Genomic DNA, 14,773 nt, shown 5'->3' on the forward strand with positions numbered 1-14,773 from the left:
TGCTCTCTAGCTGCGCTGCGCGCCACTGTGCATGAACGTAAAGGCCGTTAACTGTCGTTCTCCTCCCAAGCAAGCCAACACAATGCAATCCAGCCCGCAAACCCCCAAAACCAAAACCCCAGAGTCCTAAAAAGCCGCAGAAGCCGTCAAAGGCGCCCAAGGCGCCCCAGCTACTGCCAAAAAGCCCTGCTTATAGCAACAGGTATCAGTGAACCGCCGCACACCACAGAGTCAGCCAAACCTACCAGAAAGCCGCCCAAAACAGCGTAAACCAGCCCAGCCAACACACCCAACGCCCTACACCATACCCACCCCACCGGCACCAGCAGCAGCAGTACTAAAATGGCGCCTAATCTGCATCCCAAACCACGAGTGATGGTGGCGGTGCGCGTGGTTCTGACCCTGTCTCTGGGCGCGGCGATCCGCTCTGCAGAGGCACATCTCGCCGACGATGATGAGGGCGAGGGTTATGAGCAGGCAGATAGCCAGCATGAGAAAGATCGCGGTTAGATTGTCCATGCTGTAAGGTGTTGTAGGTGGTAGGTTTCTTTGGTGGTGGTGGTGCTGGGGAGTGTTAGTTGTGGGTGGGGTGTAAGGTGAGGAAGGGAGGGGGAGAGGCGTACGTTGGTGGTTGGTGGTGGTTGTGACGTTGGTGTTTAAGAGCATAGAGGGAGGGAGAGAGTGGGAGAGCGCGTTGTCTGCTGGAGATGTCAGTGAGATTTGGCTGATGGCTCAAAGGCGGCGAGGGCAGGGGGAGCTCACGCTGTGTAGCTGAGGTCGCGGGTGTGGTCGTTGGTGGGGGTTGAGAGGAGGAGAGGATGAAGTCGAAGAAGACGTGTAGAGCGCTTCTTGCGCGTCGGGGGCGGTGGAGCGGGTCGGGCCGGGGCGTGGTGGTGGTGGGGAGGGGTGGTGTTGCGCGGTAAGTGTATGGCGGGATGTGATCGGGATGCCCCTGAAGGAGAATGCTGAAGCCGTTTTCTCTGAGACGGAGAATTGGCGCTTAGCACCGCTTGCAATCACCTTGATCGAGGTTCTCGGTGCAAAGAGAAGCTTGGAACGCTCGACCGGATTCATGCTTAGGAAATCCGCGTTCGAGCCGTTATAGGTGGTTCGCATATTTGGGAGGTTTGGCAGCCGTATGTTATAGAGTTATTAGGGCGGAACTGACAGGCTTCATTATACGAAGCTGGGTTCCTGTAAAGCTGGCGTGTGGTAGAGCGTATTTGAAGAGGTGTATACGTATGAAGCTGGCGTTCGGTAGAATAGTGTTGTGGCTGTGCGTCCCTATGAAGCTGGCGTCTGCTGGAGTGGTTGTGATGGTGCGTAGGGTAGTGGGAGTAGAAGGTAAGGTAGAGTTGTGGTGCTGTTTTATGGGATTATGGGAGGGAGAGTATACTGTGTATTGTTGCTATTCCACAGAGGTGTAACTTTATAGATACTCTACGCAACTTAGTGACTGCGATCGCTACGGTATCTGAACCCTGATATGCCAGTGGATTTTTATATACCCTTGAACTGTTTGCTAGGTACGTGTTTGTTGTTTGCCTTTTTATATGCGGTTTGATTTATCAGGTGATATACATCTCTTTATGCGTACCCTTTGTAAACAAACTGCATACCTACGTATACGCTCAGAGGATGTACATAAACGGCTTTATTAGAAGCTATAACCTGTGCTATATCACTGCCATATCGCACTTCATGATCAGCTCGACGTTGAAAACTCGTAGATGGATAAACCACTCCTTGTAAAGGTGCGCTGCGCTGTTCTTAATGTAGGCAGTGTACATATTACGGAGCTAGAATAAACAACAGTGCATGGGCATAGACGTGTCTTTACTATGATCGTGGCGGGTTCACTGTATGGGTAGCGTTATGCCTCTCCTTGTTTGCTATGGTGCTTTGCGAAGGAAGGAAAATCATTCATGTATTACTACGTAGGCGTTGTTGCAAGACTACGCCGGTAGAACCAGAGGGAGAAACAAAATCATACTGCACGAGTACGAGGACCTACTTGTCTAGTGGCCTGTACGCTCGCATCAACTCTATCCAAAGAGAACCCAGGCAGATGCCATGCTCAGCACCGTCCACATCCGACCACTCCCCCACTCACCACTACATAGGCTTCGGGTGCCCATGAGCAGCAGCAAACTCCTCCGCACGGTGCAACGCGGCGGCCAGGAAAGTGCTCGAAATATCCATCGGCATCATAGCCGCTGCATGCCCTTCCCCCGTGAGCACGGCATTCGGAGGGTTGGCGCTGACAAGGTTGTCAGCACAAAGCGTGATGGTCCTCTCTGGAACGGTGCCATCATCTTCACGAAACGTGACCTGCCAGGCCAGGTCCATGGACCGCGAACCGTCTGCTTGTTCTACAATTTCCCACGCGCGCACTTCTGCCAAGCGCCGCGCTGTGGTGGCGTTGATGATGAACTCAACGCCAAAACAAACTCCGCCGAGTTCGATGTACAAGTCTGCTAAGTCCCACATGAGAGACGACTTCCTCTCGTCGCTAATCTCCATGACTAGAGATGGGGTGCTGGTGTTCTTATGGTCGTGGTACCAGGCGATGTCTGGGAAGAGGGTAGTCGAGTCATACAAGGCGGTTCCGCAGGGGACGTAGGCGTGGTTGCGTACAGAGGTGATGTTGTGAAGGAAGGTTTGGTCCGGGTAGGCTCTCTGGACGTCTTGTAGACGGCGGGTGAAGAACTGGCAGATCGAGTCCGCAAAGACCCTCTGGATCATGCTGGGAACTCGGAGCATAATCGAATTTTCAATGGGATCCCAGTCGCAGCTGGTAGTGTGTCAGTGTGTCAGTGTGTCAGTGCCTTCAGTGTTTTTTAAGGGGACTGTTCTACTTACAACACAAGCTGTGCTGCAGGGGACGTTTCGTAGCGTAACTGAATGCCCGAGAGTTCAAACAGGAAGTAGTCTTTGACCCTCTGGTCTTTTCCGATGGGAAATTCAACGTAAGGGAATTTTAAAACCTTTAGGGCTTCGGTTTCATCCTCCTCAACCGCCTTGAGGGCCGTTAAGCAGGTCCACAAATGTAGCTCCATCTCTACCGCAGTCGGCGGAGTGGCGGTGACTTGGAGTGACATTATATTATCTTCTGTAGTGGATTGTTGGTGATTTTGGAGGGGACGGAGTTACAACTTGCGAACTGGTAGAAACATATTAGTAAGAGCTTAGTTCGGCAAGGTCAGAGAAGTGGTAATACTTTGAGACCTTCAAACGTTCTTTGCATTTTGTACATACAATATTCCCTGTTAAAGAACTCGACGCTGCTCCCGCAAATCTGCCGAGCTCCGTTTGCCACCTATGACCGCCAGGTTAATTTCGCCTAACTCTTTCCTCCGTGAAATACTACGCTTGCGCCTAAACCCATATCGCGATCAAACCCTTCGGCACCATTGTAATCGAAGTTGTAGATAGACCTGTCGTCCCTCTGCGAGCAGCCGCCAATCCACGAATTCAAGGCAACATCTTCCACTGATTCCCAGCAGCAACTTCAGAACCATCTGGTTTGGACAGCCGCAAGTATATCCGGTAGTGGCTCAAGATTCCAGGCTCTCATGGATTGGGATAGTGGTTGGTCCTCGTCATGGTTAACAACATTTTTGCATGATATTCGCTACTGGCATACCGGGTCTATGGTCGCTGGGGCAAGCGGAAGCTTCCAATGCTGCCTGATGGCCCGGGTTGGGCCCGGATGGCGCGAAGTGACGGGGCCTAGAGTGCGAAACTTCCAATTGAAAACACTAGCAAATAAGGGAATGAGGAAACAATGAGAAGCAGCGAAAGAGCCGGAATAGATGCGAAGACCCAAGAGTCATGGAACTAGTGATTCTCTCGCATCGGTAGGAGAGAGGTAGGTCTTTGGGCAAGAAGTCGAGCTAATCGCTAGGTGTGGGCTGCTCTTTCTTCAGGTTGTTCCTGCTGCCTTCTGTCTCGGTAGCGTCTGTCGCTCCCACACATCTCGCCTCGACGTTTCTCTCCCCATTCAACCCTTTCGTCCATACTAAGAAGCCGACATATCCACGCCAAACGAACAATCATCCCAAATTTCATCTTTCCCGGACACCGCTGCTCCAAGTCTCCAAGCGGCAATCACCATGCGCCGGCCCGCAAGTAGCTCCGCAGGACGATTAGTAGGTTGAGGACTAAGCTCCCCGGTCGTTCAGGTATGGTGCAACATTCCCCTGCCCGATCCCCTGTTTTTTGACATGATGTTTCATTGTACAAAGGGTACAGATGCACCTAGGGCCTGGATCATTCTTGTCCTGGGCATTTGTGCTGAGAACTTACTTCTGACCTTACACTGACCTTGCTCATCTTGTCATTGCGAAAGTTATTGCTTAATTCTAATGGACTGTACAGGTTTCTTCCGGCTACGCTCGATCTCCAAAACCCCTACACTGATGAAGTTTCGCCCGACTCCAAAGATGGTGGCCCCTTCGCACATCTTCCAGCCAAACAGAACATGTTTCCGACCGCCGTGCCGGTGCTGGCTACAAAGGAACGTTGAGGCTCTTGTGGTGGTATGGGTTGGATGTCTACGGTATTGTAATGGTGGCTTGGCCCGCTCAGGTGTCTGAAGAGCGTCAGCTAGCTAGGTGGATAGTGAGACATGCATGAATTCCTCGATGATGTAGTGAGCCTGGGTGTGTTGTGTAGGTCTGTAAATGTAGTAATAGTGCCATGGGTTCGCGAAAGGGCTCTTTCTATGCAGTTGATCGGCCTTGAAGCAGTTGCTTGGCAATAGCATTTCGAAGTAGGATATTTGGCTGCGAACTTGATACTTTCTTTGCTGCGTGTGTGTATCACGTGCAGCATAGACCTTTGCGTCAGTCAGCGATTGCCGGGATCTGCAAGTACCTAGCGGTGGCGGCCCGGCGCCGGCGCAGGTGAAATCAACTCCCGTCATCTCTCGGTCGCATCTCAACCCCCACAACAGTTTCACAACCACCAGACCACCGGCGCACCCTCTCCCTATCAACAGCACAATCGTCAAAGTCAGTCTTTCCGTTCCGACAGTCTTCTCCCATACCTGTGGCTTTGAGCTCAGCTAACAACCGACCAGTCTCTCCAGTCTCGGGTTCGCATACGTTCAAATCAGGTATTTGCTGCCTCTTCAACTGACCACTTCCTCGGCACCGCCGCCAGCGCTGCCAGCACTCCTACTGTTCAGAACTTCCAGATCACCACCGTCAACGGTGGGAGCGCAGCTTCTCCTGTGGTTGTCCAGAGCTCCAACACTGGTTTGGGCTCCGGCGTCGACGACTCGAACGCTGCCCAGTACAATGCCAACGACAACCAGCAGGTGTTCAGCCCTGCCAACAACTTCGGCTTCAACCACGACCTGCTGAGCCCCCATGTGAATCTTTCCTTGACTAGCAACGATATGCAGGGATTCTTGAGCACCGCCGCCAGCGCTTCTAGCACTCCTACTATCGAGAATTTCCAGAGCTTTAACACGGGCTTGCGCTTGCGCGTCGACGGCTCGAACATCGACCCAGCCTCACTGACTCGGTCATTGACCCGAGCCTCAGCAACCTCGGCGGCCAGGAGGCTACTGCCAACAATGACAATGCCGCTGCTGAGAATGCCGAGGAGTCCATCGCTGATGCTGAAGATGGCATGTGTCATACTGCCACTGCCGATGATGAAGATGCCGACATGGAGGAGACCAGGAGCTTCTTCGACAATGCTTTCGCAGTCACTGAGACGCAGGAGTCTGGCCCGAACGCGCTGCCTTGCTCGACTTGGACTTAGGTCCACTGTATCGGAGATTATCTTAGAGAAAATGTTCCAAATCAATGAGATGGCGAAGATGCTGGACACGGTTGCGGCTCATATGATCGACAGGACCAGGTTCAACATTGGACAGCTCGTCGATCTTGTCAACCGCAACTTCCACACTTTGCGCAATCCTCACGGCGTGGAGTGCTTCATCAACCGCCACGGCCTGAAGAGGACTGCTCGCGACATGGCGAGGGCCAAGAGGGCCAGGGACGCAGTACAACTGGAAGCTACCGAACATGGACTGGAGTTTCTACTCTAGACAGGATGACATTGATCTCTCCGTACAACGGTAAGTATGTGCTTCTTGGGCAAAATAAGCAGCAGCTTGCAAGCATCCTCAACATCAACAATGCTGATTCTAAGGCCGCAGAGAAGAAGAATGCCGCCGCGGCCGCAGTCGCCAACAACACCACCTCTTCCGGAGCCCTCCGCACCACTATCCCCCGGGTTACACCCCTGCCGTCGACGCGCGCATGCCCGACTCGGCGACTACCATACGCACCACGCCTACGCGGCCCCGCAAGCAGAAGCCGAGCGCCAGGTCGCTCAGATGCGCGCCGTCGCGGTCGCCCAGTTCCAAGACAGCATCAACAACGTGCATGCTGCTACTGAGGCGGTGCTAGAGCTGGGCGGGGTTTAAGCAAGGACAACGTCAGCTTGCTAAGTTGCTATTGTACATTAGACTCCCGAATCGGTCCTCGTGTTCAATGAAGCAGTAGTAGCATCCCTACTTGAGCTAGATGTGTAGAATGGCATGCGTTTTCATATCTGGTCTCGCTCATCATCTAGGTGTTATGCTAGTCTACATCTTTATACCATTGGTGACTCTCTGGTAGGCGTCTACGGGCGTTCCCTGAGCTTTCGCTCTTCTTTTTGGAATCCTGATCTCAGCCGCTGCGCTTGCGCATGTCGTCATCAACTGTGTCGCTCGTATTGCACTGCCTCGGACTGACGCGAACACTCCACTCTTTTTTTCATTGAGTTATGCGGCTTGTCTGCATTCTTGAGGAAGAAAATTCTTTGGGCTGTTTTTGCGGCTGGCGCGCGCTGGTGTGGTGTGCTGCTGGGCGCTGGGGTTGAGGTAAGGGCTCTGGCTGTGGGTTGGGTTGGCCGGGCTTTGTGCGCTGTCGGAGGCGCGAGAGAGGCTGTGGGCCACGACGCCAATTTCTGCGGGAAAAACTCACTCAGTTGGCATTTACGCGTGCATACTGCTAAGGTACCTCAGCTAGATCTCCCCTAAAGGCGTTGCTGGGGCGGCGTTGTGCCTGTTCGTGATGGTCTGCCGCCCGTAACAGCATCCAGGGCCCAGTGACCACTGACGCGCCCGGGCAAATCCAAGACAAGCACTAGAAGCATCACCGCGCCCAGAACCTCCATGGCAAGCACACCTTCACGAAACTCTCCGTCAGTCAATTGCACAGAGCCATCTCCAACAGCTCACAGCGCCCTATCCGACCGCGCTGGTTGCCGTCCGCGCCGGATGCCGCGCCTCCCCGTCGCCCGATCTCGCTAGTACTGTCCGCCGTACGCGCACATGTATACGCGTCCGCGCCCACCTCTTCGTATGTCTCCCTTCCAAGGTTGTACCCAGAGACCTCTCACTAACGCTGGAATTCCTGGCAGCAATTCCTCTAGAAAGCGGTAGAACTCTCTCTAAGACCGACGGAAAAGAGCTTCCGCCGACGACGGCTCCTCTCATCTTCCTGGTTCGCTCCATCTTATTATCCTCTAGCGCATTTGAAGGCTGCACAACATGTTTTTGCAATCCTCTAAGACATGGACGGGATCAGCATTTTACAGATCTCTCCTCGCGCAATGATGGGCGTCGGCGGTCGCTCTGGTGTCTTTTTCTCAACAACAAACGGCGGCACCTATCCCCTCGAAGGATTTTATTGTCGGTGGCTCGAGGGACGCGAAGAGAAAAGTAGGCGTTCAGATTGTCGCTCCTATATTTTTCAAGCAGTAGAAGCTGACAGCGAGTTTTTGCAGCATTATATAGCGTCAGTGCGCGGCTCCCGCAGCTGCTGAAACTCGGACAGGTCAACTTCTTTCGTGTCTTCCTCTTTACGATCCCTTCTCGCGGCCCTTTATACCCTACACTGCGCCATTCTGCCAGCCTAGTTCCTACGATAGCCTGTCCTAGACAGAGTAACTCGGCTAGAGATGACGGGATACTATTTGCTTGCTCCGAGCCGTGTATATCGACTTTTAATCTAGCTTTTTTCCGTCGCAAATACGTAGGACATGTCCTATAAACAAGATGAGGGCAGATTCTGGACGTGAAAACTGACGCCGGTCAGATACATAGTATTGGGGTTATGCTTAGGTCCACCTTCACCCGAGAAGCTACGCTGCGCTTCGTAGTGGGCTGGCTGGGAAGCCTGCGCGGAAGGGAGCGTGTATCCTGAAAGAGAGACTTGGGAATTTCAGATCCACGAAAGAGCTGAGCAGAACAAGTATGGTTGGCTTGGTTGGGGTGCCCGCTCGGGCAAGTTTCAGTGAAGTGAGTTTTCCGGATGCCTCCACGGCACAAGCTATGTTACTGATAAAGTCTTGCACAGTGCCATCGCAACGCGACAGACGAACCTACTGAGACTAAACCGTGGTATCTGAGGTCTCTAAAAATGTTCAATATTCTGAAAATGGAAGATGAGACGCGCCTCAGTCATGATTCGCTTGATAGGACTCCTCTCCTCTGCTCTATCACATAATGTATTGTTCCCTAACATTCAAAGAGCTTGGACAAAGTAGGTTCTGCTGTAGAGCCATGGAGCCTTGGATCAACGGTGTCCTTAGGCAACAATCGCCTACACGCTCGTGTCGAACCGTTGGCTTTGGCATCCGCGTCCGCTTCCTGCTTTCCATCTTCGTGCCCACCATCCTGCATGCCAGTGCTACACATGTCTTGTATATGAACTGCACACCTAGACAATCTCTTCTACCCATCTTTTTGTAATCTAGCCTCGATCTTTGACGGTCCGCACCACGCCATCACTTTCCCATGTCCACTGACTCCCGCCTCCGAATGCAGTGGACTAGTACAGGAATCAACACCCGTCCACAACAGCACCGCCTCCGAATGCAGTGGACTAGTACAGGAATCAACACCCGTCCACAACAGCATATGCCCTTATGATCTCATCCGCACGCTCTTATAGTCGAAGCCTAAAACTTACGGACTCGCCGCGGCTGTCGTCTACTGCGACTAAGCCCCGCAGTGAAAGCCAGTATGCTCAGGCCTTAAGGCGGGTCACCCAAGCGCGCCGGCGCGGCTCCTGAGGTTTGACCTGTTGTCTTCGTGGAGGTTTGCAGGCAGCAGTAGTGTCGGCTTCGTCAGCTGAGTCGGTCGCGCCCCGTGAGGTAGGATCGGAAGGTGTGTTGGGTAGGTTCTGGGAGGTGTTTTCGAGGCTGGATACAGGTGTCGAAGTTTGTTAGAGAATGTTATTATCAATGGCATGAGAGTTGAGGGATTTGAGGGTCTCGCAGGTGGGGTTTGAAGGTCTTGTCTTCGTCGCTGTCAGCATACAGGTCTAGTGTCCTGGGGGAAAAGTGGAAATGATTCAAGGCTCCTAAATCCAGTCTTCCCGTCTATGCCTCTATAGTTACAGATTAATCCCAGCATCCCCACGCCATTCTCATGCCGTCGTTGCACCCTCTCCGTGCACGATATGTTCGCAGGGTTTTAGGCCGGCTCTAGCTGCCCTCGCGTGTGCTTCCAAAGCTGTTCGCGCCATTGGTAATATTATCCAAATGGATTGTAGCAAGTTGAAAATCGTTTCCTTAAGACTTGCGGTCGACGAATACTGGTTTGCTTTGTCGGCTGCTTGCATCCGCTGCAAAGGATGGTTCTGGGGGCTGAGGTGTTGGTCTAGCTCAGTGGCCGTTGGAACGGGACGTTATATGGTCATTGCTCGGCCGCATGAAATATGTCGAAGAAGGGGCCGGTAATGCTAAGTGGTGTGCTGGGGTCTCATAGCGGGTGGGAGAATTCTGTGTGGTGGGAGGCTGAGCTATGGTGCTTCAGTGATGCGACTTCAGGCGCTGACGGCGTCAGCTGTACTGGCAATCCGTTCAAGACTGGGACTTATACGTCCTAGCAGTTGTTTTCACTTAACAACTGAAGCTCTAGGCGCTTGTTGCAGCTTGGGGCTGTTCGTCCTGGCTTCTCGCTTTGAAAATGGTCTCCAGTGACGCCTGGGGCGGGCGGCGAAACCGGGCGGCGTCGGCGCCAAACCCACCCCTTACGTCACCGGCAGTGCCTCCCCAGCTACCTGCACAAGCGTAGAAGCTCGTAGAAGCGTCCAGCAGCCCCTCGAACGCGCCCAGGGCCTTCCACAGCCTTCCACAGTGACCTCATCGCGCACGCACGGGCCCATCCCTCTGCCTATATAAACGCCCTCCCCCACCCCCCTTCCACCTTTTTTCTTCAGTTCTCTTTGCCTTTTGGCTTAGATCTAAATGCAGTATCTGTTCTCTGTCCAGTTTAATCGCTGGCGTCCCTCTACGGAGGTACATTCGTGATTAACAGTTTTTGGAACCTGCGCTGGCGGCTTCGGGATTTTCTCTCAGACTCGCTGGCCACGGTGTCGCTTGTATTACACTTCTCCGGGCTGACGCGACTTTGCTTTTTCATTGATGCTCTCAGCTTGCCTGGGACTTCGAGGAAGACGCATCTTTCTTCTTCGATCTTTCTTGTTTCTCAATGCCTTGGACGCGCATTGTGCTTGTACATTGTTGGAGCGGCCAGCTCAGCCTCTCCCTCAGGTCTTCTTCTGCTCTTCTTCGTTTGCTCCAGCTCTGGCAGTTGCAGAAGAATCACTGCCGCTATGCCCACAAGCATCTAACATCCTCAGCACTACCATCGGGCAGCGGCTCCAGCACCTCCAGCAGCGGCAGCACCACCAAACCTCCCAGCGCCTCCGCCTGCAGTAGGATCGCCACCTCCGTTTTCCATCTGTATCATCAGAACCACCAGAACCTCCAGTACCACAAGCATCTCCAAACTCCAGCAGCCTGTGCACCAACGTCGCGGCTCTGAGGACCTCGTTTGACTCGGGCTGGACCCTCCTGCATGTCCAGGTTGTAGTACGTCGACAGGAAGGGAAGGAGCACCGAGGTCCTGACTGGATGAGCGGCGGGCCGGCGGCTGGCTCGCGGCTGGCTCAGCCTCAAACTCCAACTTGGGCGTGGTTTCGGACGCAGGAATGTTGAGAACGCTATTCGATGCCAGCAGGAGTTGTGAGATTCATGCCCTCACGTACATCCAGCAGTGAGTTATCCGACAGCGACGCATTGAGCTTTAGAGCCCAGGATTCGACGGCCTTGAGGTCCAAGGAGCGAGAGTGGGTGTGGGTGGCGTGGTGGCTGCGGCGCATTGCAGTTCCGGTGGGCAGTTGGAAGGTTTGAGGGCGGGTTTGTGGCTTCGTGGATGCAGCTTCCTCCTGGCGAGCTCAGAGCCTCAGACAGAATTTCCAGCCACTGGCCCGGTCTCACTGCCCATCTTTCGCTCGCCGCCCATGCAACACTTGGCCATACCTTCGACAACAACACTATGTCCGCATCCGTGCCAGCTTGCTCCGCTACAGACGTATCAGTACTGTGCACATTGCCTTCAACTGCAACAACATCAGGATTCAGCGTCAGGGACAGCTGCGACATCCACGTCAGGCAACCCGCGACCGCACCCCGTCCCGACGTAAGCCTTGCTTCCACACCTTGCCTGCTCCTGCTCGGTATTCCAGCTGTACGTTCGAAGAGCCTCATTGGGCTACCAATACCATTGCCGTACGCAACATCTCTTCAGGCACCTGTCGAGTTGTCCACACTGCTGACTAGGATGGGCCCGCCCCTGTCATTATCTTTCGAAGACAATGATCCGGTCATACCGCGGGCCAGATCTGCAGTTACGCAACGGGTGGTGGGGTCACCTTAGTAGAGCGGATGGGGGGGTTTCGGAAACCGATTGCGTTCTTCTGTCGAGGGGTTTGAGGCTAAAAGACGCGCAACCATGACGTTACATGGCAGGACCCTGTGGATCGAGTTAGAGTATAGCATAAGCTATGACATTCTGTGGGTCAGAATGAAATCAATTGGAGAGTAAGACTTCCTATCTCCGTGTTGGTTTGCCCTCCTACAGGACGTGTTCTCTTTGGTAAAGCCGGTTTCCATCCTTGTCCCTGCAGTAGCTGAGGCTGACAGATCTTCTTCCTAGCTTTGACGCGATGCGCCCTGAATTGCCGCAACTACGGCCTCCGCGGTTCCACTGCACACCGAGAGCCTTTTGCCTCTTAACCGGGCCATCCAGACCACGAAAGGATGAGAGGCCACAAGCGCATACTATTTTGAAGGACTTGGTCGCCGGGGTCCGGGTCCGGACATGGAGCAGGAGGCTTTAGTAATCTTCTTTGTAACTGAAGCTTGCAATACTTCCTTTGCTAAGGTGCATGGACACAAAGAATGGGGGGCTGGACGTGGTAAGCTTTCCGGAGATTATGTGAGGGAAGGCGTACCGGGTGAACTATAGCGGCATCATAAGATACTCTACACGAAGACGGCTAAGGCGGTATCTTTAAATGTTGCGCTGAGCTCTTTGCCGCCAAATCATCTACACTAGCGACAAGACGTGCATTGCTTGTCCTACTCATCGTGCGTCGGGCTACCGGGGTGCCACCGTGCCGTTGGGCGCGGCGCCCTCTTCCATTGCAACTTCCTATCCTGGGTCCAGCCAGGCAGCAGGCGTTGGCGTCATCTTCAACTTCTTTCCCTCCCCGACATCCAAAACTCCACAACCGCAACAAGCACTTCTCCCTCCACACTTATCATCTCAAAGAACAAAGTCAGTGAGCCTTTCCATCAACAATTTCTTCCAAGTACATTCACTGACCCAATTTCCTTGTCACAGGCGAATGCAACAACAGTTATGCAATCTTGTCTTGATCGAACAAAGCAGCTTTTTGGGCCGGTAAGTACCTTCCCCGAGCATGTCTACGGACGTCCCATCTCTCCCCACCAGCTGCTGATATCTCTCGCTCGTAGTCGGCCTCTTCGTGGCTCGTTCTTCTGCATCGGTCCCAAACACACTTTCCCAATCCCCTAAGACCAACCTTCCCGCAGTGAAGGTCGAAGGCGTTTCCTCTGTCGAGGATGAAAACCCCCGCCCCAGCACCCCGGTAATTGCTCATGGCGATATTTTGTTGGGGAGTTTGTGGGCAGCGGTGATGTGGTGCCTTCTGTACCTAGGCAGCTTCGGCTGTACTGAATTCTTCGGAGTACTGGATTAAAATCCAGGTATAATCCTAAACTTTGGCGCTCTGCTCAAGATCCTTTGCGTCTTTCATTTCATTGATCATTTATGTGCTTATATGTCGAGAAGGATGACCACCCGCACCTTTTCTTGTCCACGCCGTACAGGAATACCTCGTCTTGCTGCTCATCGCTATAACCACTCAAAGCCACACTTCGTCAGTACCCTTGAACGCCTTTCTACAGGTCTGATATGGCCTTTGCAGGGGGCATACGAATCCGTATACGAAGATGCGGTGATTAGCCATCTGCATAGGGCCTACGGTTTCACGCGTATCTGGATACATAGTGTTATGCTAGAGCTGATGTGCATCCTACGCAGACCACAGCGGGATCTAGGTATAACTCGGTCTGATTCCTATCCGGTCCTTGATCGAGGTTTGCCGCAGGCTTGAATGTGTCTTTAACACAACGAGAGGACGATTAACATGACTGTGTTAAGTAGGCCGGAAAAGCCTTGACCTTGTGACTAACACTACTACGCATAACATGCCTTACCCTCGCGCTTTGACCATCCCGGCAGCATAAGTACTCGCATCCTTTGTCTCCCTCTCCACTTCTTCCACCGACCAACAACCAACGCCCCATACCTCCCACATTCCCCCACAGTTCACAACAACAACAACCACCCCCACCAACCAACCAACCACCAACCACTATCAACATGCCCTGCGACCGCGACGCCGACCGCAAGGACTGCGCCAAGTTCCCCATGTGCGCCGAATACCACTACGTGCGCTGCGGCCAGTGCTACTACCGCGTCGGCATCGACAAGACCATCATGAAGTGCTACATCCGCCCGGTAAGTACTATTTCCCCTTAAACGTATTGAATCATTGCTGACTCTCCCTCCGTTGTAGCTCGACCCCAAGGGCTCGACGACTGCGGCTGGCTATGAGTGGCCCAACCACTTGGTCGAGAAGAACTGGCCCCCGGACTAGGAGACCGTTTGCAGGCTCTTGTGCATGGCCGAGTTCATCTGGAACCGCCGCACGTGGAATGTTCGCTGGACGCATCATTTTGTTTGAGCAGCGTAAGTCTCGTGGTAACTGGGATGGCTTTGGCGAGAAGAGGACTGACGTAGAGGCAGACGCAGGGGCGGCGAATCCTTCTGGTGCAGCAACAGCTATGGCCCCTCGCGAGGGAGCAGCATGGAGCACTGACTGGGACGGCGATGGGCTGAGGCGGCGTGGAGGCGCAGGCGCTGGACCAGTGGAGGAGCCTGGAGCGCATCGCGGGCGGCGGGCCCTGGTAGCGGGCAGCGGCTCATTGGGGCAGCGGCGACTGCACGATAGACACGGATAACGAAGCTTCATTTCCCCTATAAAGCAGTTTGTGCATGTTGTAGCTTCAGCGCGCCCGAGAGCCTTCACATATAACATTGCTCCCCGATTGCGCGCCCTCTAAACAGCGCAGCGCGCTCAGACGCGACCTGGAGGGGCCGCGACAGACTTCACTCCTACCTAGGGCCGCAGCAACCTACGAAACTCCCTGCCAACTATCCTCTGCAGCAAATTCTTAATAGTTTCGGCCCTCCCCAGTGCCGATCTAACGAACAAGACAAGTCACAAAGGTGTGCTCCTTCCTGCCCAAGCCCCAAACTTCTTCCTCGCAGACGAAGACAAGCCTCATACAGCAATGAAAAAGCGCGCCAGCCCGAAACAGT

The 14,773-nt window shown here is 53.7% G+C and overlaps 3 protein-coding genes across 3 annotated transcripts; 2 read left to right on the plus strand and 1 right to left on the minus strand.

The window, feature by feature from the left end:
- Positions 1 to 2,115: 2,115 nt before the first annotated feature.
- On the minus strand, positions 2,116 to 3,101 carry K452DRAFT_301630 (uncharacterized protein; the record flags this gene model as incomplete). The annotated part of the gene is made up of 2 exons (XM_033542476.1): positions 2,116 to 2,794; positions 2,863 to 3,101. The coding sequence occupies 2 exons, from the start codon at positions 3,099 to 3,101 to the stop codon at positions 2,116 to 2,118; spliced, it is 918 nt and encodes a 305-aa protein (XP_033393629.1).
- A 1,529-nt stretch (positions 3,102 to 4,630) lies between these two features.
- On the plus strand, positions 4,631 to 5,775 carry K452DRAFT_312045 (uncharacterized protein; the record flags this gene model as incomplete). Its single annotated transcript, XM_033543511.1, has 4 exons — positions 4,631 to 4,654; positions 4,839 to 5,015; positions 5,120 to 5,532; positions 5,553 to 5,775. The coding sequence occupies 4 exons, from the start codon at positions 4,631 to 4,633 to the stop codon at positions 5,773 to 5,775; spliced, it is 837 nt and encodes a 278-aa protein (XP_033393630.1).
- Positions 5,776 to 5,806: 31 nt separating this feature from the next.
- K452DRAFT_301632 (uncharacterized protein) lies at positions 5,807 to 6,445 on the plus strand (the record flags this gene model as incomplete). The annotated part of the gene is made up of 2 exons (XM_033542477.1): positions 5,807 to 6,019; positions 6,176 to 6,445. The coding sequence occupies 2 exons, from the start codon at positions 5,807 to 5,809 to the stop codon at positions 6,443 to 6,445; spliced, it is 483 nt and encodes a 160-aa protein (XP_033393631.1).
- Positions 6,446 to 14,773: the final 8,328 nt, after the last annotated feature.

Source organism: Aplosporella prunicola (assembly GCF_010093885.1).
Source record: "Aplosporella prunicola CBS 121167 unplaced genomic scaffold K452scaffold_26, whole genome shotgun sequence".
NCBI classification, from domain to species: Eukaryota; Fungi; Ascomycota; class Dothideomycetes; order Botryosphaeriales; family Aplosporellaceae; genus Aplosporella; species Aplosporella prunicola.